The 27,042-nt window shown below is 44.2% G+C and overlaps 1 protein-coding gene across 2 annotated transcripts in view; it reads right to left on the reverse strand.

Moving 5' to 3' along the window:
- The window catches only part of IFT43 (intraflagellar transport 43), an 89,554-nt gene that overhangs the window by 42,234 nt on the left and 20,278 nt on the right, over positions 1-27,042 (reverse strand). For both annotated transcript variants that reach the window (XM_068542182.1, XM_068542174.1), the window contains exon 3: positions 13,531-13,595. In XM_068542182.1, coding sequence (XP_068398283.1) covers positions 13,531-13,595 — 65 coding nt within the window. The remainder of the gene's footprint in view (positions 1-13,530; positions 13,596-27,042) is intronic.

The following is a 27,042-nucleotide window of genomic DNA, read 5'->3' on the forward strand; positions in this document are numbered from 1 at the left end:
AATAAAATGCCTAGGAATAAACCCACCTAAGGAGGCAAAAGACCTGTATGCAGAAAACTATAAGACACTGATGAAAGAAATTAAAGATGATACAAACAGATGGAGAGATATACCATGTTCTTGGATTGGAAGAATCAACACCGTGAAAATGACTATACTACCCAAAGCAATCTACAGATTCAATGCAATCCCTATCAAATTACCAATCGCATTTTTCACAGAATTAGAACAAGAAATTTTATAATTTGTATGGAAACACAAAAGACCCCGAATAACCAAAACAATCTTTTTTTTTTTTTTTTTTAAATTTATTTATTTATTTATTTTTGGCTGTGTTGGGTCTTCGTTTCTGTGCGAGGGCTTTCTCTAGTTGCGGCGAGCGGGGGCCACTCGTCATCGCGTGCACGGGCCTCTCACTGTCGCGGCCTCTCTTGTTGCTGAGCACAAGCTCCAGATGCGCAGGCTCAGTAGTTGTGGCTCACGGGCCTAGTTGCTCCGCGGCATGTGGGATCTTCCCAGACCAGGGCTCGAACCCGTGTCCCCTGCATTGGCAGCCAGACTCTCAACCACTGCGCCACCAGGGAAGCCCCAAAACAATCTTGAGAAAGAAAAACAGAGCTGGAGGAATCAGGCTCCCTGACTTCAGACTATACTACAAAGCTAGAGTAATCAAGACAGTATGGTACTGGCACAAAAACAGAAATACAGATCAATGGGACAGGATAGAAAGCCCAGAGATAAACCCATACATATATGGTCACCTTATCTTTGACAGAGGAGGCAAGAATATACAATGGAGAAAAGACAGCCTCTTCAATAAGTGGTGATGGGAAAACTGGACAGCTACATGTAAAAGAATGAGATCAGAACACTTCCTAACACCATACACAAAAGTAAACTCCATTATGGATTAAAGACCTAAATGTAGGGCCAGACACTATAAAACTCTTGGAGGAAAATATAAGCAGAACACTATGACATAAATCACAGCAAGATCCTTCTTGACCCACCTCCTAGAGTAATGGAAATAAAAACAAAAATAAACAAATGGGACCTAATGAAACTTAAAAGCCTTTGCACAACAAAGGAAACCATAAACAAGACAAAAAGACAACCCGCAGAATGGGAGAAAATATTTGCAAATGAAGCAACTGACAAAGGATTAATCTCCAAAATATACAAGCAGCTCATGCAGTTCAATATCAAAAAAACAAACAACCCAATCCAAAAATGGGCAGAAGACCTAAATAGATATTTCTCCAAAGAAGACATACAGATTGCCAACAAACACATGAAAAGATGCTCAACATTGCTAATCATTAGAGAAATGAAAATCAAAACTACAATGAGGTATCACCTCACAACGGTCAGATGGCCATCATCAAAAAATCTAGAAATAATAAATGCTGGAGAGGGTGTGGAGAAAAGGGAACCCTCCTGCACTGTTGGTGGGCATGTAAATTGATACAACCACTATGGAGAACAGTATGGAGGTTCGCTAAAAAACTAAAAATAGAACTACCATATGATCCAGCAATCCCACTACTGGGCATATACCCTGAAAAAACCATAATTCAAAAAGATACATGTACCACAATGTTCATTGCAGCACTATTTACAATAGCCAGGACATGGAAGCAACCTAAATGTGCATCGACAGATGAACGGATAAAGAAGATGTGGCACATATATATACAATGGCATATTACTCAGCCATAAAAAGAAACTAAACTGAGTTATTTGTAGTGAGGTGGATGGACCTAGAGTCTGTCATACCCAGTGAAGTAAGTCAGAAAGAGAAAAACAAATACCGCATGCTGATGCACATATACAGAATCTAAAAAAATGGTACTGATGAACCTAGTGGCAGGGCAAGAATAAAGAGGCAGACGTAGAGAACAGACTTGAGGACACGGGCAGGGGAAGGGGAAGCTGGGACGAAGTGAGAGAGTAGCACTGACACATATACACTACCAAATGTAAAACAGATAGCTAGTGAGAAGCAGCTGCATAGCACAGGGAGATCAGCTCGGTGCTTTGTGACCATCTAGAGGGGTGGGATAGGGAGGGTGGGAGGGAGGCTCAAGAAGGAGGGGATATGGGGATATATGTATACATATAGCTGTTTCACTTAGTTGTACAGCAGAGACTAACACAACATTGTAAAGCAATTATACTCCAATAAAGATGAAAAAAAAAAAAAAGATATGTTGTTGCTTGGCCCTGAAGCCACCTTTTCTGAATCTGTTTTGTCTCGGAAGCCACGTGGAGGAAAAGCACATATGCAGGTGGGAGCAATGATGATAAAGTTGAGACAGAGATTCAAGCAGGGGGCTCTCATGGGCATCTCCAAAAGCCACAGAAACAGGGACATGGTGCCCAAGCCCTGGGCACATTTGTTGGAAATGGATGCACAATAAACTACCTAAGACCTTCCCTTCTCAACCATCTCACATGCAACCGCCTCATCTGATTTCATCCAATACTGGACACTCATCTCTGATGCCTGACCAACCTCGCTGAGAACTAAATAACTGCTCACCCATGATGCCCAGGACCCCTGCCATGTCATACTAATTCTGAGATCTTTGTGGCTCAGGGCAGCATGTGGAAAATAAATTCTCAATACTTCAACAAAATCGTACATATTGATGAAAATCTGAAGGTCAAGGACTCAGGGATACCTGGTCCCCTTTTAATTACTGGAGCTCTGTAAGAAATGTCCAAAAGTCACTCAATCATCAAATATGTACTGAACACCTATATGTGTCAAATACTACAGACCGAGAAGCAAACGGTATAGACAAAAATCTCTTGCAAAGTAACTATTTACTGTTGAGTAATGGAAATGCAAAGGTAGCTACAGCTCTCAAACAGTTCAGTAAAAAATAAAAACAAAAAAATAGAGAATGAGCCACATGCAGTGAAACACTGTCAGAAGGATGTTTTGTTGTATTATTCTCAAACTTTTCCATAGGTTTGAAATTTTTCAAAATAAAAAGACTGGAGCGGGCAAAAGGCAGGATTATAGGTATAATAAGTTTTATTTCAGGCAACCAAATAGTTGATGAGAGAAAGTTCCTTATGAAAGAATTTCTGTTAATAAGTGAGAATTAGAAAATCACCACTTGGGCTTCCCTGGTGGTGCAGTGGTTGAGAATCCGCCTGCGGATGCACGGGACACGGGTTCGAGCCCTGGTCCGGGAAGATCCCACATACCACAGAGCGATTAAGCCCGTGCGCCACAGCTACTGAGCCTGCACTCTAGAGCCCACAAGCCACAACTACCGAGCCCGCGAGGCACAACTACTGAAGCCAGCATGCCGAGAGCCCCTTCTCCACACCAAGAGAATCCACCGCAATGAGAAGCACGTGCACCCCAACGAAGAGTAGTCCCCGCTTGCGGCAACTAGAGAAAGCCTTTGCGCAGCAATGAAGACCCTGCACAGCCCAAAATAAATAAATTAAATAAATTAGTTAAAAAAAAAAAATCTTCAAAAAAAAAAAAAAGAAAATCACCACTTGACACCCTTTAATGAAATCATGGCTCTAGGCAACAATCATCAATGGATGCTTCGACCAGCAGGCAGGAGTCTGGTGGGGAACTAACATGGAGGCCACACCCCTGACCCCAAGGATCAATCACAGCCTCACTTAAAGTGGAACCCTGGACACCTGTGCCTATGGATGTGCTGCAGTGGGATGTACACAGCACCGCCTCCAGAGTACTCCTGCCAAGACCGCAAGTCTGCGTCTAACCCCCAGCTGATCTAGATCTAACCCCCAGCTTCACAGGGAACATGAGCGCCAAAGGAACAAGTTAGAAACCTTAACTAGGAAGCAATAGGCCAAATCCAGAATGTGGGACACTACAGGACAAGTTTCTCAATAAAACCCACAAAAAACCAATGACATGGGAGAAAAAAGAGGTGGGTGTGGGGTAGGGAAGGCTGCAGAATGAAAGAGACTAAAGTTGACTAAATACAGGTGGGGACCTTGATTTGCTCTTTTTATAATCAACTATAAAAAGACATCTTTGAGACAATGGAAGTACTTGAATATGATCTGGCTATCAGATGACATTAAGGAATCATTATTAATTTTGATAGGCATGATAATCGAATGATGGTTAATAAACAAAAACAGTCCCTATCAGTTAACAAAAATTATCTTCAGCAGGAAAGGAAGGAGGGAGGAGGGCAATGACATTTTAATATGCTGTCAAGCTCCTCTACTCATCCTTGGCCTCGTAAAGGATAAAGGATTTTTCACACCCATAGGTACACCTTCTTAAGATGAAATAACTATATACCCTTATATATATCTAACCCAGCACTTCCCCATCTTTTTCAAGACTTGGGGCACTTAAAAATAACAGCTGTATGGAAAACTGGGGTGCACGGATGAGACTGCTGGTGGCTACCAGTGACAGCCTGGAGGCCTTGGCAGCTCTAAGCCTGGCCCCAAAGGTCCAAGGACAGAGCACCCACATCTTGGTAAACCTGCACTCACAGTGCAGCACACAGCACATCAGTGGGCAAGCTCTGGTTAATCTACCCTCTGTGACATCTTTCTAAGAAACTGACTTCTATGGAGATGGACAGCCTATAACAGAGCTGCCGTAAAGAGGACAAAACATGTGTCTGCAACTGTGCTTACAGATCTAGGAGCCTAGCAGCTCTGAATTTTTGCCTTTTACACTTTTGTAGCCTAATAAGAATTAACTACTCGTGGCTAACAAGAAGGTAAAGAGACTCTGGTATGACAATGACACAGAGGGAGAGGGCAGAAGCCCTTTAGTATTCTTGGAACATCTATGCCATAAAAAAAAAAAAGCAAGAGGGAAAGAGAGAAGGAGGAGGGAAGGGGGCAACCTCAGGACCAGCACACGGCTGTTCCACCGCCATCTTGATGTCCTTGACACGTGCAGATGGTGTGGAAGTGGCTGGCACCAGAACAGCCCATGAGAAGGAATGAGCGGCCTATGGAGATTTATGTGAGGAGAGTGAGATGGACAAGGTAAAATTGTCAGGAGGAGTTGTTAGAAAGTAAAATATATTGTGACAATTCCACTCCTGCCGTTCATCAATAAACTGACAGATCATTTAGTGTCAATTAGGAGTGATAGATGGACAAGTCCCCATGATCCTGGGCCAAAATTAATGGCTGGGAGGGAGAGGGTGATTGAAAATGACGGCTGACATTGAGAGCAAAGTCCTGAAAGTCCCCGAGGGACCATTACTTGCCTCATTCCCTTGCAGATCAATGCAGGGACAAACCCCAAAACAGACACTTTGAGACAAAACTTAATCAGACTACCTTTCCTTCCTCTCTTTCCCAAGTCTGGTTGACTCTCGTTCAGCTCTATTCCCCACTGACTACAAGTGCCCCACCTCAGACAACTTCGGAGCCAAGGCCAGCCTGGCTCCAAGATGGAATCTTTGGCATAGCTATGACTGTGGTGCCAAGAGAGGGGACAGGATCCCAGGCCCCAGGCCATTCCTGAATACAGCCCTTTCCTGTGGCTCAGGGTGAGTATTTGGGTTCCGGCAGCCAACGGCTCTAGCCAGTGAGGTGGGTGACACATGCCCTGCTCTCTATCTTGGGCAGTGTTATGCAAACAAAACAAAGGCATCCCAGAAACTCACATCCCTGGCTGAGGGCTCCTCAGGCAGATCTGTAAACAGCCCGCCTACTTCCCACTGGCAACAATGTAGGCCTCTGTGAGCCTCACTTTCCTCCTCCCTCCCTTGTAGAGGGGCACCTACCTTAGAAACTAAAACCTACCCAATAGGGTTGGTGTACTGCACATATAAGGTGCAGCTATGGACTGAATGTGTGTGGCTCCCCAAATTCATATGCTGAAACCCTAACCCCCAATGCGATGGTGTTTGAAGGTGGGGGCTTTGGGAACAAATTATGGTTAGATGAGGTCATGAGGGTGGAACCCCCATGATGGGATTAGTGCCCTCATAAAATGAGGAAGAGACAGAAGATCTCTCTGTGTGTACACATACCAAGGAAGGCCACGTGAACACAGCCTCTAGATTTCTAGCCTCCAGAACTGAGAGAAATAAATGCTTGTTGTTTAAACCATCCTTTCTATAATATTGTTATAGCAGCCTGAACTGGGTGAGACAGGTATCTAGCACAGTACCACTATTATCACCCCAAAAGAATTTAAGGTGAGAACAATATTTTTAGTGTGAATTCTCTGCTCTAACCAGACTGACAGTGCGGTTACTGCTCCCCACTCCCCAACACTTATGCTTACACCAATCCTTGAACCAAAATGCTCTCCTCACAATGCTCTTTGCCCATCAGAATTCCTCCAGCTTGACCCCCATGTCCTCCGCAAGGGGCTCCCTGACTACTGCGATTACTCTCCTCTGACGTCACAGTACCAGGGTTGGCCACTCCGTTAGTTTCTCACTTATGATGTGCTCCTTTTGCCGATCCTGACTTTTGTGAATGAAAATGCCTCATCTCCCTAATTGGAATCAAAGCTCTTGCAGGGCAGGAAGCACATAGCTTCCCTGGGGCACCTGCAAATAGCAGGAGCTCACGTTTTCCAGCCTTCACAGGGCAGACCCTCAATCCAGCCCAACAATCGCCTCTCTTACCGCTAGTTGGCCCCCTTTCCTCTTTGTTTCGAATCTGTTCTACTTGCCTCCAGATGCCAGTTCTCCTTTGCTCCAATAAGCTCAACACTGTTTGCCTTCCCACTTTGAAAAAAGAAGAAGAAAAAAAAAAAACGCAGGCCAATTCAAAATGGCCTCTTCCCCCAATTCCCTACTCCCCTCAGCCTTTTTTTATAACTTACCAGCCTTTCCAAGCTCCCTCCTGTCCTGGAGGAAAAATGTCCCTGCCTCTTCCCGTCCAAGGTTAATTAGTCCCTCTTGGAAGGTCTTATCCTATGTCTCCAGGATCCTACTCCTTCACACCCCCCTATTTCATGTGTAATCACTTTTTCCCCAGGTATCACACACACGAGTCTCAACAGACTCCCCCTTCCAAATACTGCCCCACCTCTTTCCTTTCCCTCTCAGAGTAGGAGCCTGTACCACTATCCCCATTTCCTCACTTCCACCTTCCTCTTCAACCCACTGTAATCGGCTTTTGCCCCAACACAAATCACTGTAATCACTTCCTCAAAGGCCCCTAGTAACCTCCAAACAACCAAATCCAAGGTTCTGTCCTTGTCTTCTGTTTGTACATATGGCTCAAATTGTAACTGCTTTTTGACCTCTCTTCTTCTTCTTCTTCCCACACCATGGAGACAATCTGTTTGGACCGCCACCGCCCCCAAGTCAGGTCTCTCCTCCTGCCTTCTCCACCTGACGGCACCACTACCCAACCAGTCCCCGAAGCCAGGCACCTTGCAGTGGACCTTCAACTCCACCCTCGGCCCTGCATCCAACTAATGGCACTTCTATTAACTCTATCGCCAAAATGTCTCCAAATCTCTCCTGTCCATGCTCACACACACTGCCCCAGTTCAGGCTCTTATCACCCTTCACACAGAGCATCACCTCCCCAACAGGTCTCCCAGCCTTCCAGAGCTCCACGTGCCACACCGACACAGTAAGTGACCAACCAAACTACTGATCTCATCATTCATGTGTTCAGTAAATAGTCACTGAGTGCTCATCATGGCCTGGCACTGTCTGAGGTACTGGGGGTATGTGAACAAGGCTGCGTCTCCTCTCACGGAGCTTACAGGAGAGTAGAGAGAAAAAGACAATAGTGTATGTGCACACGTGTGTGTATGGATATATGTAAGGTGGTGAAACCTACAGCAGGAGATGGGGAACACGGACTGATGAGGGGTGCTACTCTATATAAAGTGAGGTCAGGTGGAGGCTGGGAAGCCATGGTAAAGACTGGGGGTTTACTTTGGGGTGGGGGGGTAATGCCCCTGGAGGGTTCTGAGCAGACAAACGTGAAATGACCTGACCTATGTTATAAAGAGGTCACTCTGGCTCTTGCAGATAAGACTAAGGGAGGCACGGGTGAAGGGGGAGGCCAGTCAGGAGAGCCTGGCCTGCGTCAGCACCAGGAACGACGCTGGCTGTAGCACTGGCCGTGCGGACGACAGGTGTGTTTCAACCGTAGACTGAACAGGTTTGCTGACAGACTGAACCTGAGTGGACATGGAGGAGTCCAGGACGACCCCAAAGTTCAGCGTCTGAGTGACAGGGAAGGTGGAGCCCATTTATGGAGACGTGAGGGGCCTTGGGGAGGTGCAGATGAGGGGACGGGGTGGAAGGGGTGGAAATGAAGAGGACCGATTTGGACGTGTTAGGACTGAGTTGCACATTCAGGTGGAAAGGTCATGTGGACAGCTAGATGCTCAGGGGAGGGACTGGGCTGGAGATACAAACTCTGGGGTTATCAGTGTACAGGTGATAGGAGAACGCCCGAGAAGGGATGGAGAGCACGCCGAGAGTGAGCGTCGACAGAGGAGAGGCGGCTGGAGGGTGAGCCCTGGGCATGCCGACAGACACTGAGGGGTCAGGGCCAGGCGGCAGCCCGAGGAGCCAAGCAAGGGGATCCCTTGAACAGTAACACCGGAAATGGAAGAGCACTTCCCTCCCAGGGAAAATGGATCTGATCTGGAAAAATCTTTAATATATTCGTCGAGGAATTAACACTTGAGATTCTCTTTTTTTTTCTCTAAGAAGCAGATATAGGATTTGACTCATTTCCATATTTCAAAATAAATTCCAGATAATACAAACACTAGAATCCCCTAATAACTTAGAAAAATGGGGCTCCTCTATTAGCCTCTCACTAGCATATTTCAAAGTCACCTTCTTCTTAGTTAACACGAAAAAGCAGTGTTATGTTCACCAAAGGAACAGTGTGGCACTTAAATAGCATATGGCATATATGGCATATAAATAGACAGAAAGACCACCAGAACAGAATAACGAGTCCAAAAGCAGACCCAAGTACATACAAAGATACAGACTATGGCAAAGGTGGCTTCTAAATTCACTGGAGAAAGATGGATTTTCAAATAAATGGTGCTGGGACAACAGTCATTTAGAAAAAAGATAAAACTAGATCTGCACCTCATACCATACACTGGAATTAATTCCACATGGATCAGAGATCTAAATTTTAAAATGTACATTTACGTACCAATGTTTTCTTAGGTCTGTCTTCCAAGGCAATAGAAATAAAAACGAAAATAAACAAATGGGACCTAATCAAACTTACAAGCTTTTGCACAGCAGAGGAAACCATAAACAAAATGAAAAGACAACCTACAGAATGGGAGAAAATATTTGCAAATGATGCAACCAACAGGGCTTAATTTCCAAAATATACAAACAGCTCATACAACTTGACAACAAAAAAAAAAACAAACAACCCAATCGAAAAATGGGCAGAAGACCTAAAGAGACATTTCTCCAAAGAAGAAATACAGATGGCCAATAGGTACATGAAAAGATGCTCAACATTGCTCACTATTAGAGAAATGCAAATCAGAACTACAATGAGGTATCACCTCACACTGGTCAGAATGGCCATCATTAAAAAGTCTACAAATCACAAATGCTGGAGAGGGTGTGGAGAAAAGGGAACCCTCCTACACTGCTGGTGGGAATGTAAGTTGGTGCAGCCACTGTGGAAAACAGTGTGGAGGTTCCTCAGAAAACTAAAAATAGAACTACCATATGATCCAGCAATCCCACTCCTGGGTATACATCCAGACAAAACTCTAATTCAAAAAGATACAGGCACCCCTGTGTTCCTAGCAGCACTATGCACAATAGCCATGACATGGAAACAACCTAAATGTCCATCAACAGATGAATGGATAAAGAAGATGTGGCACATATACACAATGGAATACTACTAGCCATAAAAAAAGAATGAAATAATGTCATTTGCAGCAACATGGATGTAACTAGAGATTATCATACTAAGCGAAGTCAGAAAGAGAAAGACAAATACCATATGATATCACTTATATGTGGAATCTAAAATACGACACAAATGAAGCTATCTAGGGAACAGAAACAGAATCAGGGCCATAGACAACAGACTGGTGGTTGCCAACGGGGAGGGGGTGGGGGAGGGGAGGACTGGGAGTGTGGGATTAGCAGATGCCAGCTGGTATATATAGGATGGATAAACAACAAGGTCCTACTTCATAGCACAGGGAACTATATTCAATATCCTGTGATAAACCATAATGGATAAGAATTTGAAAAAGAATGCATGTATGTATAACCGAGTCACTTTGCTGTACAGAAGTAATTAACACAACATTGTAAATCAACTCTACTTCAACAAAAAATAAAAAAATAAATAAATAAATAAAATGTAGACTTAGAGTGTGGTTGTGTTCCAATAAAACATGATATATAGGGCTTCCCTGGTGGCGCAGTGGTTAAGAATCTGCCTGCCAATGCAGGGGACACGGGTTCGAGCCCTGGTCTGGGAAGATCCCACATGCCGTGGAGCAACTAAGCCCGGGAGCCACAACTACTGAGCCTGTGCGTCTGGAGCCTGTGCTCCGCAACGGGAGAGGCCGCGACAGTGAGAGGCCAGCGCACCGCAATGAAGAGTGGCCCCCGCTCGCCGCAACTGGAGAAAGCCCGCACACAGAAATGAAGACCCAACACAGCCAAAAATAAATTAATTAATTAATTAATTAATTAAAAAAAAAAAACATGATATATAAAAACAGGTGGCTGTGCACTTATAGTCACCTGATCTATGACAAAGGAGGCGAGAGTATACAATGGAGAAAAGACAATCTCTTCAACAAGTGGTGCTGGGAGAGCTGGACAGCTACATGTAAAAGAATGAAATTACAACATTCTCTAATACCATACACAAAAATAAACTCAAAATGGATTAAAGACCTAAATGTGAGACCAGATAATATAAAACAACTTGAGGAAAACATAGGCAGAACACTCTTTGACATAAATTGCAGCAACACTTTTTTTGGATCCTCTCCTAAAGTAAAGGAAATAAAAGTAAAAATAAACAAATGGGACCTAATTAAACTTAAAAGCTTTTGCACAGCAAAGGAAACCATCGACAAAATGAAAAGACAACCTTCTGAATGGGAGAAAATATTTGCAAACGATATGACCAATAAGGGGTTAATATCCAACATATATAAACAGCTCACACAACTCAATATCAAAAAAAACCAAACAACTTGATTAAAAAATGGGCGGAAGAACTGAATAGACATTTTTCCAAAGAGGAAATGCAGATAGCCACCAGGCACATGAAAAGATGTTCAACATCACTAACCATCAGGGAAATGCAAATCAAAACCACAATGAGATATCACCTTACACCTGTCAGAATGGCTATCATCAAAAAGAACACAAATAACAAATGTTAGCAAGGATGTGGAGAAAGGGACCCCTTATACACTGTTGGTGGGAATATCAATTGATGCAGCCACTGTGGAAAACAGTATGGAGGTTTCTCAGAAAACTAAAAATAGAACTACCATACGACCCAGCAATGACACTCCTGGGTATATATTCAAAACAAACAAAACAAAACAAAACAAAAACACTAATTTGAAAAGATACAAGTACCCCAATTTTTATAGCAGCATTATTTACAATTGCTAAGATATGGAAGCAACTTAAATGTTCATCAACAGGTGAATGGATTAAGAAGTGGTGTACAGACACACAAAGGAATAGTACTCAGCCATTAAAAAAAAGAACGAAATATTGCCATTTGTAGCAACATAGATGGACTTGGAGGGCATTATGCTAAGTGAAATAAGTCAGACAGAGAAGGACAAATACTGTATGATATCACTTATATGTGGAATCTAAAAAATACAAGAAACTAGTGAATATAACAAAAAAGAAGCAGACTCACAGAGAACAAACTAGTGGTTACCAGTGGGGAATGAGGGTGGGGAGGGGCAATATAGGGTGGGGGAGTGGGAGGTAAAACTATTGGGTGTAAGACAGCCTCAAGGACGTACTGTACAACAAGGGGAATAGAGCCAATATTCTGTAGTAACTATAAATGGAAAGTAACCTTTAAAAATTGTATAAAAGCAGGTGGCTGGCCTGTGGGCCACAGTTTGCTGAATCTTAACATATAGAAACAAATAAGGATACATTTTAAATTTATATATACATGTTTATTTTTTGCAAAAAGAAGTACAGGAAGGGTAAAACAGAAACTAATAAAGAAGTTATCCATGGGAGATGGAGGGAATGAGGTGGAAAGAATACGGATGGGAGTGAGATTTCTCTGAGTATATCTTTCTATACCATTCTGATACAATAAAAAGTACACAATATCACCAGTTCTTGCCAAAAACATTTAACTTGAATCTAATCATGAGAAATCAATCAGAGGAATCTAGAATGTGAGACACTCTACAAGACAACTGACCTGGATTCCTCAAAAAAGTCAATGTACTGGGTGGAGGTGTAGTAGGGCGAAGGGGAGCTGGAATTATTATAGAGACTAAAAGAGCATGAAAAGAGACAGAACTACCAACACAATGTGTGAACTCTGATTGGATCCTGGAACTCCAAAAGAGATTTTGGGGACAACTGGGGAAATTTAAATATAGACTATATTTTAAATATTATTAAATCATTATGAAATTTTTTAGATGTGATCATTATACGTGATTATTTAAAGAATGTCCTTAATCTTCAGAGATGCATGTTGGAGTATTAAGAGGTGAAATATCATGATGACTGCAGTTTATTTTCAGATGATTCAGGGGAGGAAAAAAGTGTGTGTACGTGTGTGTGTGTGTGTGTTTAGAGGTGGGGAGTGGAAGGGGGGAGGAAGGGGGGAAAACTGGAAAAAAAATATTTTTGATAGTGCCATTTTGAAGGCAACAACTGCTGAAGGAAATTCTGAACAAGGGTAATGTCTCTTCTTTGAGAAAAAGAAATTCCTTTCCTGAGTTTATCGTTGGCCATCCCACTGGTGCAGTAAACATATATACATACATACATGTATATTGGTTTACCTTTCGTCTGAGACTTACTACAAGGGATTAAAGACCAAAATGATTTGTAATCCAGCAGTAACTAACGGGCAAGTCCATTCTGTTTAGAAAGTAACTTTAAGAAAAACACAGAATGTTAGAATATGGAGGAACTTTGAAAACATTATGCCAAGTGAAAGAAGCCAGTCATAAAGGACCACGTAACATATGATTCCATTTACATGAAATGTCCAGAATAGGCAAATCAGAGAGACAGAAAACAGGCTGGTGGTTGCCTAGGGCTGGGGAGGTTGCAGGGGGACACAGGCAGTGACTGCTAATGGGTATGGCGTTTCTTTAGGGGGTAATAAAAATGTTCTAAAAGTGATTGTGGTGATGATAGTACAACTCTGAAAATATACTAAGAACAGCTGAATTGTACGTTTCAAAGGGGTGAATTGTAAGGTACATGAATTACATCTCAGTAAAGCGGTTATAAAAAATAAAAGAACAACACAGGAGCACAGTGTCCCCTGCCCCCCCACCCCACCCTGTGACCTGCCAGCACTCACCTGGAAGCCTTCACAGAGTCATCTGCCCAGCCTCCTTGCCGGCGGGGTGGCTTGGGAGGGGGAGCCTGCAAGGGAAAAGAAGTCAACAAAACAGTTACTCAAGACCAGTGTTCAAACAAACAGGCGCTGAGGTTAAGGTAACCTAAACCAACCTTCTGAAACCTTCGAATGCAAATACAATACTATGAAACCTGGGTGCTTTCGTACCCTTCTGGAGGACAATCTGGCAACGTCTACTGAAAGCCTTAGAAATGCTCACACTCTTTGAGCCAGCAATTCTAACCCCAGGAATTTATCCCAAGGAAATAATCAGAGAGAAACATAATGTCATTTTTGAATATAATGAATAACTGGACGTCAATAAGGAATTTAAGTAAATCACGGAATACACATGTGAAAATACTATGCAATAATAAAAAACTGTATTAAAAAGGAATTAATGATATGAGAAAGTTCAATATGTGTTAACTTTTTAAAGCATGTTCAAAATAGTAGGTATGTCCTTCTAATTTTGTGAAAAGATCACTAATACAGAACATCTAGTGTTAATTAGCTATCAGTACATGAACGAGAGGGGATCCAGTGTAAGAATCATGGCAATTTCTTTTTCCTTCTTTATGCTGTCATTTTCCAATTCTTTTTTACCATCAATTTATATCACTTTTATAAAAAGAAAAGTAATAAAATAAAAATATATAAGAGAGGCTTGCTTCAAAGACACAAACTCAAGTGGTGGGTTAAAAAGCTACTCAAGTTATTTGGGCAGGAAGCATTCACCTGCAATAGATACACCCACAAACCCAAGTGCAGGAATTCTTGTAACTATTTCTGATTTTGTGGGCTGCACAGTCTCTGTTGCAGCTACTCAACTCTGATGCTGCAGGGCAATCAAACCACAGACAAGAAGTAAACACCTGGGTGTAATGTGTTCCAATAAAACTTTACAAAAACAAGCAGTGGGCCAAATTTGGTGGGAAGTATTCTGCAGACTCCTGGGCTAAAATCACTGCAATGCCCTTTCAATCTGTTGCTAAAAACCTAACTTGCAGGGACTTCACTGTGGCACAGTGGCTAAGAATCCGCCTGCCAATGCAGGGGACACGGGTTTGAGCCCTGGTCCGGGAAGATCTCACATGCCGCGGAGCAACTAAGCCCGTGCACCAAAACTACTGAGCCTACGCTCTAGAGCCCACGAGCCACAACTACTGAGCCCATGTGCCACAACTACTGAAGCCCATGCGCCTAGAGCCTGTGCTCTGCAACAAGAGAAGCCACCACAATGAAAAGCCCGCCTGTCGCAACGAAGAGTAGCCCCCGCTCACTGCAACTAGAGAAAGCCCGCGCACAGCAATGAAGACCCAACGCGGCCAAAAATAAATAAATAAAATAAATTTTAAAATAAATAAATTTTTAAAAACCTAACTTGCAGCTTTTTAAGAAAACATTCCCTCAATATGGCAAAATACCTTTTAACTTTTGATATTTTTATTTTACACCAAGATGTGTTTCCTTTCCTGCTTCTCTGGTAGCACCCCAGCCTGCCAAGGACATGTTCCATCTAGAGACGGAGCCTTTCTGCGGGATGAGGCAGAACCTGTTGGAAAGGCCTGATGGAGGAGAAGGCAAGTTCTGGAAAGCCTGCATCCAACTTAGCTCCTGGGAAACCTAAGTAGTACTTTAGAGAAAACAATGTTGAGTAATGAGGTTCTGTACTCTCAGAAGCAACACAAACGTAGAAGTAGAAAACGCACTATTGCTTGTCTCTCTCGGGGAGGAACCCAAAGAAGATGAACGAAGAGATCCCCACCATCAATTCCCAGTCCACACATCCTTTTTTGGTGTCCCTGCCACACACAATCACCGGTCCCCAGGCTGGATGGAGAAGCCTTCCATCCCAGGACCCCTCTTCCCTTAGACACAGGTGACTGAACCAGGGCTGCACCAGTCAAGAGCCAGTCAGAACCAATCAAGTTCTCTGTCCCAGGAATCTGGAACTGAAGCTGCTCAGGCTCAGGCTGCTCAGACAGCACTGGTTGTTGGAACTATAAGGACCAGCTGGAATCAGAATAAGCCCAAACTCCCACAAGCCAAAGTGGTGTATAAGCAGAGACCAAGAACGTTGTCTTGTTCAGCTCTTACCATGTGGAAGGCATTGCAAATGTTAAAGAGATTGGAACTGAACCATATCAGGCCCCTCCAGGAGGTTTTAAACCAATCTGGCCCACAGCTTTCTTTGCTATGCTTTTGCAGATTAACACCCCACTTTCCTTTACCCAAGGGTAGGACCATCTTGCGACAATGTGCATTCCTGAATTCGGAGGTCACAAACTAGGAACTGCATGTTTGGTTTGGCCATACAGTGGTTTTTGTCTGTTTTTAAATTTAAACTACCATTTTAAAAATTGTAAGATTTCCACACAAAACAGGAGTCTCCGGCTTCCCTCGGAAAACTGGAAACTCTAGCAATGCTGGGGCTGAGGAGCAGCCGCCCTCTGGTGACTGGACACGTGAATTCCAGTTCGCCACGGTCCCCACCCGCTCTGTCTCCTTCCTGCTGAGGTCAAGTGCCAGCTGACATCTATTACCATGGCGGCTGTGCTGTTGTTTCTCTTCCAGTACAGAATTCTCTCTCGGTTCCCAGGCCTACTGGAAGTGGGAAAATGAAAGCTATGTCAGGTGTTTCGACAAATATGGGAACAAGCGTATTTCTTGGGTGGAAGTGGGATCTTTTCTTACCACATCAGTGTACACACTGCAGGTACACCTGCGTCTAACCCCTAGTCCCACTTCACTCACCCAGGTGCCCTGCCTAGCCCCTGTGGCATCTAGGTGTGTGGCCCTGGAACTAGCTTCTCAGAGCTGGGATCCCCTGCTGTCTTCTCTTTGCTCTGGGTGTTGGACAGAATAAACCCACGTGAAATCCGTGGTGCCATGGTGTCAGGAGGCCCAGGCCTATTTGGCACTTTTCCACTGATAGTCCACAAGAAGAAGGGAAGGGGCCTGGTGGCCTTGGCAAGGTTCCTCAACCTGTGTGTCCTGACCCCACCTCTACTTTCTGCCATGGGGTGTAGGTGACAAGGGGGACAGGAGGGGACTTCCCTGGTGGCACGGTGGTTAAGAATCCGCCTGCCAATGCAGGGGACATGGGTTCAATCCTTGGTCCAGGAAGATCCCACATGCTAAGGAGCAACTAAGCCCGTGCGCCACAACCACTGAGCCTGCGCTCTAGAGCCCGTGAGCCACAACTACTGAGCCCACGTGCCACAACTACTGAAGCCCGCGCGCCTAGAGCCCATGCTCCACAACAAGAGAAACCACCGCAATGAGAAGCCCGCGAACCACATCGAAAAGTAGCCCCCGCTTGCCACAACTAGAGAAAGCCCGTGCGCAGCAACGAAGACCCAACGCAGCCAAAAAAAAAAAAAAAAAAAAAAAAAAAGGTGGTGGGAGACAGGAGGAGCAGGGACTGAACTGGGGAGGGGTTGTGAAAGATTAGGCATCATGGAAAAGGAGCATAAGTGACCTAAATTTAGGTCAAAACGCACTCCTTTGAGTAACCACTGAGCTGTTGAGGGATTAAATTAGTGACTATATGGTAAATGCTCAGAGCAGTGCCTGGCACATAATAAGTACTATATCTTTACTGTTAGCAGCAGCAGCATCACTAATGTCAGTATTTGAAAGGTTAGGCCACGTGTAACAACATATACTGTACCATTTGGAAAAGAGGGAGAATAAAAAGACTCCTCTGAGCCTGGCCTGAGCTGTCATTTTGACTACTGATGCATCACATGGTTAATAAAGTTCCCTGAGATTCCAAAACCCCAAATGATCTGCTTTCTCTTCTTTAACCACAAACCCCAGAAAGTCACAGCTATTGGGAGGATGAGTGAGAATCCTTTCTGCCCAGACGTAACACAAAGACACTTCTTTTCTCATCTTCTTTCCACTCCGAAACAGTGCCAGCTGCTAAATTAGGAGAGCAGCTTCAAAACAGAAAGACCACCACACGAGAGTCACTCCTCCGCAGCCAGAAGAATTTAACAACTAGTCCCCAAATCAAAGGGGCTTTTGCACTAATAACTGAAAACTTCAGCAGTTGACCTAATGTTGTAAAAACCATATAGGCTGCTTTTCCTTGAGATCACCTGGGAGAGGAAGAGTTACAAAGTACTTCTCTGCACCAAATGGGGTAGGGTTATAGTGGCCTTCCCTGCTCCCCACTGGGAGTCCTGGCCAACCTCAGAGAGAGCACTGAGGCGGCTGGGAGATGGGGGGCAGGCAGAACTCAGCTCTCTGCAAGGTAGGGCTTGTGTGTTTAGCGGGAGATGTCTCTCCTGATGGGGAGTCCTTATGGTCATGACTTAGTACTCGGAGTCCAAGGAAAAGAAATTCTTTTTTTTATATATAAATACTCCCTACTATGAGTCTTGTTACGGCCACACACAAATACCCTGTCTCCATGAGACAGACGTAATTAACCACTATTACCAAGTGACAAAGGCTCCTCCCCAGAATTCAACTTTGTTCCTGTGTGGGGAGTAGAGCGCTGTCCTATACGCATCAGGTGAGTTAGAAAAAGCAGAAGACGTCATCCCTGTCCTCAAATGATACCCCGGGTCCAATGAGGCTGGAAAGAGGCAGAATTCAGGGTGTATCAGGTCTGTATGAAATCTATGTGATGGACATTGGGCTTAATCTGAAACTGCCAAGGCCACACTGGAGCGGGGAGGTAGGTATGAGGGATGGAGGAACTGACAGGCCTTCCAGCGAGAGGCTGCATCAGGGTCCAAAGGTGAAGCTGAGGAGGAACCCCTCAGCCCTGGGGCAGTTCCACTAAATTTTGCAGTTTTCTCGTCACCTTTGGTGGTTTCTATTGGGCCACACTCTCCTGGGGCATCATTCAGACAGCGCTCTGACAAGCGTGCATACGTTTGCAAGGCCGGACTGAAGGCTACACAGAATCGTACCAGCGTGGGAAGTGCTGAGGACAAGGAGGCTGACGGAAGCTTTATGGAATAAGTGGGGCTTGCCCTGGATTGGAAAGATAAGCAGAAATGTAAAGGAAAAGCATTCCAGAAGCAACCAGATACGAGGTGCAGTGACACCAGGATAGCACATAACACTCAGGCTGTAGCAAATGCTGTTCACTGATCACTGACTGTATTGGTCAGGGTCCGAGGTCCTCAGCACCTATCACTGTACAACGCAGGCTGGAAGCGAAAGCTGATGCAACTTGATCACGACGGAGTAGTTTAAAATTAGGTGCAAATGATCTGTTTGAAATGTAAGCGGGTGACTGGTTTTTCACAATACAATTTAAAAGGTCTGGTGGGTTCTTTTGCATGGACAGTCCAGCCCCTGAATGTCCGGCAGCTCTCCCTAAGAGCTATGACGACGTCATCGAGACACCTGTTAGCACAGTTTCAGAAAGAGCCCCGCGGCCCTCTCCCCACGACGATCTGAAACACAGGACACACTCTAGACCAAGACCCTGCTGTTGCTCCTTTCAGAATCAGCTGCCAGAACTGCTGTGTTCTCCCTGCCTGTGGTGACAGATGAGATGCTGGGCGGCTCTGGGAGCCTGAATGCCCTCCCCAGCTCACTGTCAGAGCCCAGCCCTCACAGGAAGTGCTGAGAAGTTGTCACCCTCCATTACGGACCCCACCATTTGGGCCAGGGGTCCTTCCCTCTCCTGCCCACCAGGTCTGGGTAGGACAAGAGGAGACATGAATGTGTGATTTATTATTTCTCAAATCTTGTGTGTCTGGGTGCTCTGTGTAATGGCCTGGGCGTTTAAAGAAAAAGGAATTTACTCCATCCTTGAAACTAGAAACTTAGTCTAAGACAGCTGTGGCTTTTTTTTTCACCGAGCCCACCAAGTCCACAATCCTCCTTGACCAAGCACTTGGGAAGACATTACCCATCTGTATGAGGTATGACTCTGGAAGAAATCTGTTTCCTATCCCTGTGTTAGGAAGGAGGAAAAACAAACAAACAAACAAACAAACAAAAAAACCTAGATGGGTGAGAGAGAGTAGAGCTCAAATCATCTTAAAAGCCAGAAAGAAGAGAGGACCTAGACCTAGAATTCAAAAGTCCTGGTTTATCCTTTAAATAAGGCATGGCCCCAAGACATCTGCTGGGAAAACGATTTCCAATTCTGGCAGATTTACCGCCAGGTAACATTACCCAAACTTGTTTTTAAAAAAGAAAGAGTCTTAAAATGTGCAACCCCAGGAGGGACAGAAATAGGAGCGGGTGACGGTAGCCCTTAAGCAGTGCATCCCTCATGTTCTCTCTTAAAAGCTGGAGTCACGTCTCCGAGTGTGGGAAAGCAGCACAGCCTGCCGGGGCTGCCGCCTGATGGACGGAGGGGGCAGGACCCCGCATAGCTCCTGGAGAGAAGCAAAAATGTGCTCTCTCCAAAAATAAACAGGGGCAGAAATGACTGCGAGTAAAGGGGTGGAAGCACGTGACTGGTGGTTGCGGTCCTGAAATACCAGCTTTCTACAAAAAGGAGCCGATGAGAGGCAGAGAGCAGGAAATTCAGGAAACGGCCACTTTATATGGTCTCATCCGAATGGGCCAGGATTCAACTAACTGGAATTACCAAGTCACAGGGAGCCTTTAGGGCTAGACTTGTTTCTGATCTTTATATGGTTCCCCCAGATTCTTAAGATGCCGAAATAGAAAAGATACTGCAGTGCCAAAAAAGGAGCCTTTCGAGTTCAGAAACTTCTCACACACTCTTAGAAGTCCTGGAGAAACCCCACAATGTGAATCAGTCCAAAATCCAAACGGCAGCCTGTTTCAAAAAGCCAGTCCAAACACACGCATGAATTCCCAAAAGAAAAGGCAAGATCCACTGCACACCTCACACCTCCCACCTCCCATGTCAAACCCTTGATTTCTGGCTAAAAACAAACTTCCTTTCCTTTCTCCAGCAACCTGACGGAAGATCCAGGAAAGCTGCTCTTATGTGCTTGAGGAGAGAGAAGACTAACACTTGATAATATGTGCGCACACTGCAGGGGCTGCATTTATTCCTCAAATCTGTCCACCAGGCACAGTTCCATCTCTGCCAATTTCTTCCTCCAGCCTCAACCTGGGTCTGACAACTAATTCATCACAGACCTGAGTTTTCCCCTCACGGGTTTAAGGTCATGGCAGGTAATGGACCATCCAAGCTTATAACTGAACCCTTATGAGTAAATGTAGCTCTTTCAAGCGGAAATGGACATAGCAAAATGTAAACTCTATTTTAAGTATAAGACAGAAACCTGATCATCAATAGATGCTAAAGCCATTAGGTGAAAGACTGATTGACAGGGAACTGGACATTCTCTTGATGCCAAAGAATTGCCCCACACATTACGTGCCAGGTGCGAGGGAGAAAATGTTCCTTGACAACAGAGATATCTGTCAGCACGCTAACTCAGTGATCACACTTAGCACGTGAACAATGGGGACGTGATGTGCTACCACCTGAGGCATACAGTGCCACCCAGGAAAAGCTACTGCCCCAAGCATTCAGCTGGAATGTAAGCAAGCCTTCCAATCTGACTTCCGGCTTACTGCAGATCAGGCGAAAGAGGAGGAAGTTCAGTGACACTAGGAAGAAAGAATCAGAAAAATCCAGCACAAGGGAAACTCTGAGAATAACTGGCCCAAACTCTTCAAAAAGTTAATACCATTGAAAAGGGGGCTGGGGTGGAGACTATTCCCAATTTTTTAAAAGAGACTTAAGAGAGAGAAACTTAGTAGAGTGGTTCTTGATTGGATCCTGGTTTGAAAACAGTTAGCTATAAAAGGTATTCTGGAGACAACTGGGGGAAATGAATATGGCCTGGGTAATAGATGGTATTAGGGAATTGCTAATACTGTTAGGTGTGGAGTTGTGGATTTCTACGAAAATGTCCCTGTTTCTCAGAGATATATGCTGAAGTATTTAAGTGACATTTCATGATGCTTGCTTTGAAATAACTCAGCAAAAAGTTATATATAAAACAAGCAAATACATATTTGAAAATATTTTAAAAATTATCATTCAAGCAAATACAGCAAAATGTTGAAAACAGTTGAACCTAGGTGGTGGGTGTATGTTGTTCATTGTACTATTGTTTCTACTTTTCTGGATGTTTCAAATTTTAATGAAAAGCTAAAGCTAAAAAAGAAAAACTAGATGCATGAAGTTTAGATTAACAAAAGAGAAAAAAGACAGGGGTGGGGAAGAGGAGAGCACCAGTACGAGGGTTGTTCGTAGGTATATCTGCTCAATGAAGACCTGTGCTGAACAGGAACAGAGACCTTCTCCACTCTGTGGCTGGGAACTCCTAACACCAGTACCCTGAGGGCCAGAAAACAACTCTACACCCAAAAGGTCAGGTCAGATCCCTGCCAGGACTAGACATGATGGGAGAATGAGTTTCTAAATAAAAGTGCCTCCCCGCGCCTCTCACCCCACCCCAATTTGCTGTGGATTGTATTTTAATTGTGCATATATGCATATGTGAAATTTGGGTAAGGAAAAAAATGTGGTAGCAAGAACACTAGACCAGACCGCTTCTAACCTGGGCTCTAGTCCTGACTCTGCCACTAACCAGATTCATGATCCTGGATTTTGACTCATAGTAGAAGTGATTCCTCCCAATTCTACAATTCTGTGATTCTTGGAGTCTATGAATTGTATTTTTCAATTCAGGGAGAGGGTATCTAGGCAAAAAGATGTAAACGATGACATGAAATGTTTACATTCAATCTGAACTTGTATGAAGCGGGTGGGGACAAAAAACAGAGAAGAAAAGGTTGCAGAGAGAAATGGGAATATGTAAGCACACAGACTTGATCAGTGGTGAATAAGCCAACCTAGACAATGAGAAAGAATACATTAACTAATTGATAGCTCATAATTATAATAACAGCCAACATCTACTGAGGGTTTACTCTATGCCAAAGCTTTAGAAGGATTACTTTGCAGAATCCCCGAGACCCTGTGAACTGTCCACTACTGTGCAACAAGTTTACCCAAGAGGAAACTGAAGCTGAGAGATTAACTTAAAATCATCCTAGCAGTAAGAAATGAAGCACGGGTTCAAATCCAGTTTGGTTTCTGACACCAAAGCTTGGCACTGAACCAGATGATACATGATTTCCCAGACGCTAGGTTCATGCCAGCTAGAACAGGCTTGAAAGGACACAGCGGCTACAGAAAAGAATCTGTCTGGACTGGAACAAAGTGCCCAAGAACAAGAGAGACCAGATCAATGACAAGGTTAAGACCTGGGAAGACCAAACCAAAAGGACCACCTCCTTATCTTCTGGGCACAAAGTACAGTTGACCCTTGAACTACACAGGTTTGAACTATGCGGGTCCACTGATACGCAGATTTTTTTCAGTAAATACAGTACAACACGATCCGTGGTTGGTGGAATCCATGAGGAACCACGGATACGGAGGGTGGAATATGGGACTTGACATCCGCAGATTTTGATATCCATGGGGGGCAGTCAGAGGAGATGTCCCGGAACCAAATCTGTAAGTACTGATAATATAAATACGTTCAGTAAGACAGGAGGAGCAGCAAGAGGCTTGGTCTAACCCTTACCTCTTTAGTGAGGCAAGATGAGGGAAGGGTTAAGGGTAAAGTCAGGATTAAAAAGTGATGCCAAAAATAAACCTTAACAGCTTGAGCACCATGCCAAACTGTGTTAGGCTGAATTTAATATAAATCTCTGTACAGAGAAAGTAGCTGTCTCTTTACTGCATGTCACAGATACTCTCCACATACCAACAGCGCAGTAGCTTTGAAGAATGAGTGACTGGGGGGTGGGGGGGGGAGGGAGTTTGCCAGAAAGAAGTAAAGAGGGAAAGCTATAGTTTTCAAGTTATAGTTTAAGGCGGAGGGGAGGGAGGAGAGGGACCGGAGGGACGGTCCTGGGCTCAGATTCTAGAATCCTCACTTTCTAAGCTAGGTAGCCTTGGGCTAGTCACACCTTCACTAAGCCTCTTTTCCTCGTGCACAAAATGAGAGTGGTCACGAGTCTCTTACAGACCTACTGTAAACACAGGAGACAATCTTGTGCACAGAGCAGACACTTAGTAAGTGCTGGTGACAGTGGCTACTATATTATTTATAAGAAATGATAAAAGTAATGAAATGCAGCCTTTGGAGGAAAAAAATCCTTACTGCCCAGGGTTGAGACAACGGGAAGATTGGGGGAGGTAAACAAAGCAGGGCCTTTTATTTGGGACTGCCTTGCACAAGTTTCATTCCAGGGGTCCAGCTCTTACCTAGTCCAGCTTCCCTGAACAGAGAGAAATCCTTTAAAGTTGCCTGAACCAAGAGGAGGAAGTCACAGTTCCTCTGCTGAGAAATAAATGTGATGTTCAGGCAACCACAGTATCCGGCGATTACTCTCGTGGTGTCACACTTCCCCCAGTATTCCCACATACCCTATCATAAAAAGCCCCAAATCCCATATCTCAATACAGTCATCAAACTGCCCACTTCAAATGACTCATGGGACAGGACTGCCAGCCATTTGTTAAAGAGGCTGATCCAAAGAGAACAGATTTCAGCCCCCAAAATCATTCTTAAAATTCATCCTGGATGTTCTTACCTTGGGTGGCATCCTCCTAATCTCAGTTACATCCCTTTGGGTCATCCGAAATCAGCTTTCTCGGGTCTATACCTTCCATACACTTATAAAGAAATGCGCTGTTCCCCCAGACTTTCTTCGGTTCAGCCAAAATAAACATTCCTTTCAACTTTCATCATAAATCAAAACCTATAGTTTTTGTCATTCTCGTAACTCCTTTCAGTTTGTTAAAACCCACGTGCATGTGTGTAACTGGAAGGCCGCACAGTGTGGAGGGTGTGAGCTCCCAGCACTCCAGGAAGCGAGCCCTCCCGGCACCTGTGACTTCGGATGAGCAGAGCCTAGATTTGCTACCTCAACCAAATCCAGACTGGGATAACCTGGAACAAACGGAGAGCAGAGGAGCAAGCTGTAACCTCGCTGCTTTAGGAAACCTGATCTCTCACAACCCCTCAAGGGCACTGATGGAAAAGAAGTGGAGGGAGCGTGGAAGAATATTAACCCGTGCGTCATTTGAAGTGGGCAGTTTGAGGACTGTGTATTGAAATATGGGATTTGGGTCTCTGTATGATAGGGTACGTGGGAACATTTGGGAATATTCCCCATCCTGTGGGAGACAGAGAGGAATGCCCGTCCAAATCCCTATTCTGTTCACCGCTGTGAGACCATGGACATCACAGGCCTCGTGCTGCTGTTCTTTACCCTGCGGCGGCCCAGGAGGCGAGGGAAGATGCTCTGGGCGAGACCAAGTCATGGCTGGCAAATTAGCACACACCTCACTACCTCCCCTCACAGGATTTCAAGGGAGCCAGCAACCCTAAAAAATTGTTTTAACCTTCTAGAACTGTGTTTCCTAGACTTCTAGATTTCATGGACAGCCAATATTTCGAAAAACAAACTTTGTTTGTTGCGGGGGGGGTGGGATGTGATTGGCAGTACTGAGTTCACAGCTTTTAATTTTGTTAAGAATCTTTAAAAAAAAAACAACACTATTTCCTCTCACCACTATTTCATTAAAGAAGGGATCTGTTCAAGCTCCCCAAATTAGGAAGGACACAAACCAGAATAAAGAATGCTCCTTGACAGTGAATAAAGTTAGTTTATGAAAAACATGCTACATTGTTCTTGGTTCTCTCATTTTGGAAAACAACATCCTCCTAGACCAGTGTTAAGACGTGCTATGCTCTCTCTCTTCTTCAGCTTTTCAGTCCAAGCCTAAGGTTGATTTCTCAGGCTCTCTTCCCACCCTTTCTCAAACAAGAAAGGCGTAAGGCCATCCGCTCGACTGCTCCCAGGTGACAATGGCCTCGTGCAAAAGGCATGGCCTGGGTACACGTAACCCGTAAATCTTCCTACTCAGCTCGAGGCTGTATAGGAAGACCTCCTGCCCTTGACAGGGCGCCCTGCCAACCTCTCCAAATCTAGAGGCCTTCCTTTTAATTTCTTCCAGTTTTACTGAGATCTAATTGACGTACAGCACTGTATAAGTTGAAGGGGTACAGCATAATGATCTGATGTACACACATCATGAAGTTATTATTACAATAAGTTTAATGAATATCTATCACCTCATATAGATGCAGAATTAAAGAGATAGAAAAAATTTTTTTTCTTGTGATGAGAGCTCTTAGGATTTACTTTCTTAACAACTTTCATATATATCATACAGCAGGGTTCATTGTATTTATCATGTTGTACATTAAACCCCTAGAACTTATTTATCATATAACTGGAAGTTTATATCTTCTGGCTGCCTTTGTCCAACTCCCCCTCCCCCCACTCCCACCACCACTCCTACCTCTGGTAATCACAAACCTGATCTCTTTTTCCATGAGTCTGCTTGTTTTTGAAGTATAATTGACCTATGTTAGTTCCCGTTACACAACACAGTGATTCGATATTTCTATACTTTTCCAAATGATCACCACGATGAGTCTTGTCACCATACAAAGATACTACATAGTTACTGACTATATCCCCCCACACTGTACATTTCATCCCCGTGACTCATTTATTTTGCAGCTGGAAGTTGGTACCTTTTAATCTCCCTCACCTATTTATTTCCTCCCCCGCCCCCTCCCCTCAGGCAAACACCTGTTTGTTCTCTGTATCTATAACTTCAGAGTCCTTTCTCGACTACCTTTTCAGAGTGCTCAGCACAGCACCTGCAAGGATAAGCTCTTACATCATGGGGACTGAATCCCAGGTCTCTGGGCCTCTTTCATACCCATGTTTCTGATCATTACTCCCAAATCACCAGGGATGTTAGAACACTTCCTGTCTCAATAGCTAAGGCACCTGAATGCCCGTCAGTTATTCCAAGAGAAAGTGTTTGTTGTTTCTGCACCAACCACTCTCATTCGTTTCTTGCCAACAGTACCACTTGAAAAAAAAACCACAGTGTAGTCTGAAACAATCCAAAAGCAACTGACAGCTTCTGGATCCAGTAATGGGGGAGCAGTCTGTATTCAACTCACCTTCACACAGATAGCAAGTATAAACTCTGGACAAAATATAGAAAACAACTATCTGAAGGCACTACTGGGCAAACAAAGGCAGTGTAGGGGAAACTGGAGGGGATCTGACCCTTGAAAGACAAGAACTGCACTGGGTAAAAATCCATGTTTAAATGGATTTTCCCTTTGAGTGCACTCTCCAGTCTGGGCAGCAACTGAGCAGCTAGAATTCAAGCAGGAAGCTGCAGTTTTATTGGTTTGAGGACAAACTTGGGGCTGCCAGAGTCACTAAAGATAGACAGGGAGAAATCCTGGGAAGGAGGGAGCCCCAAATCTGCATATAAACTCCCCTAAAATCCTTTGGTCAATACCTGAACTACGCATGCATGGAGGAGACTCCAAGAAACTCCGTGAAAAGCAATTGCTGAAGGGCTAACAATAAAAAAGAGTGGAG

This window comes from Eschrichtius robustus, chromosome 1 (assembly GCF_028021215.1).
Source record: "Eschrichtius robustus isolate mEscRob2 chromosome 1, mEscRob2.pri, whole genome shotgun sequence".
Classification (NCBI taxonomy): Eukaryota; Metazoa; Chordata; class Mammalia; order Artiodactyla; family Eschrichtiidae; genus Eschrichtius; species Eschrichtius robustus.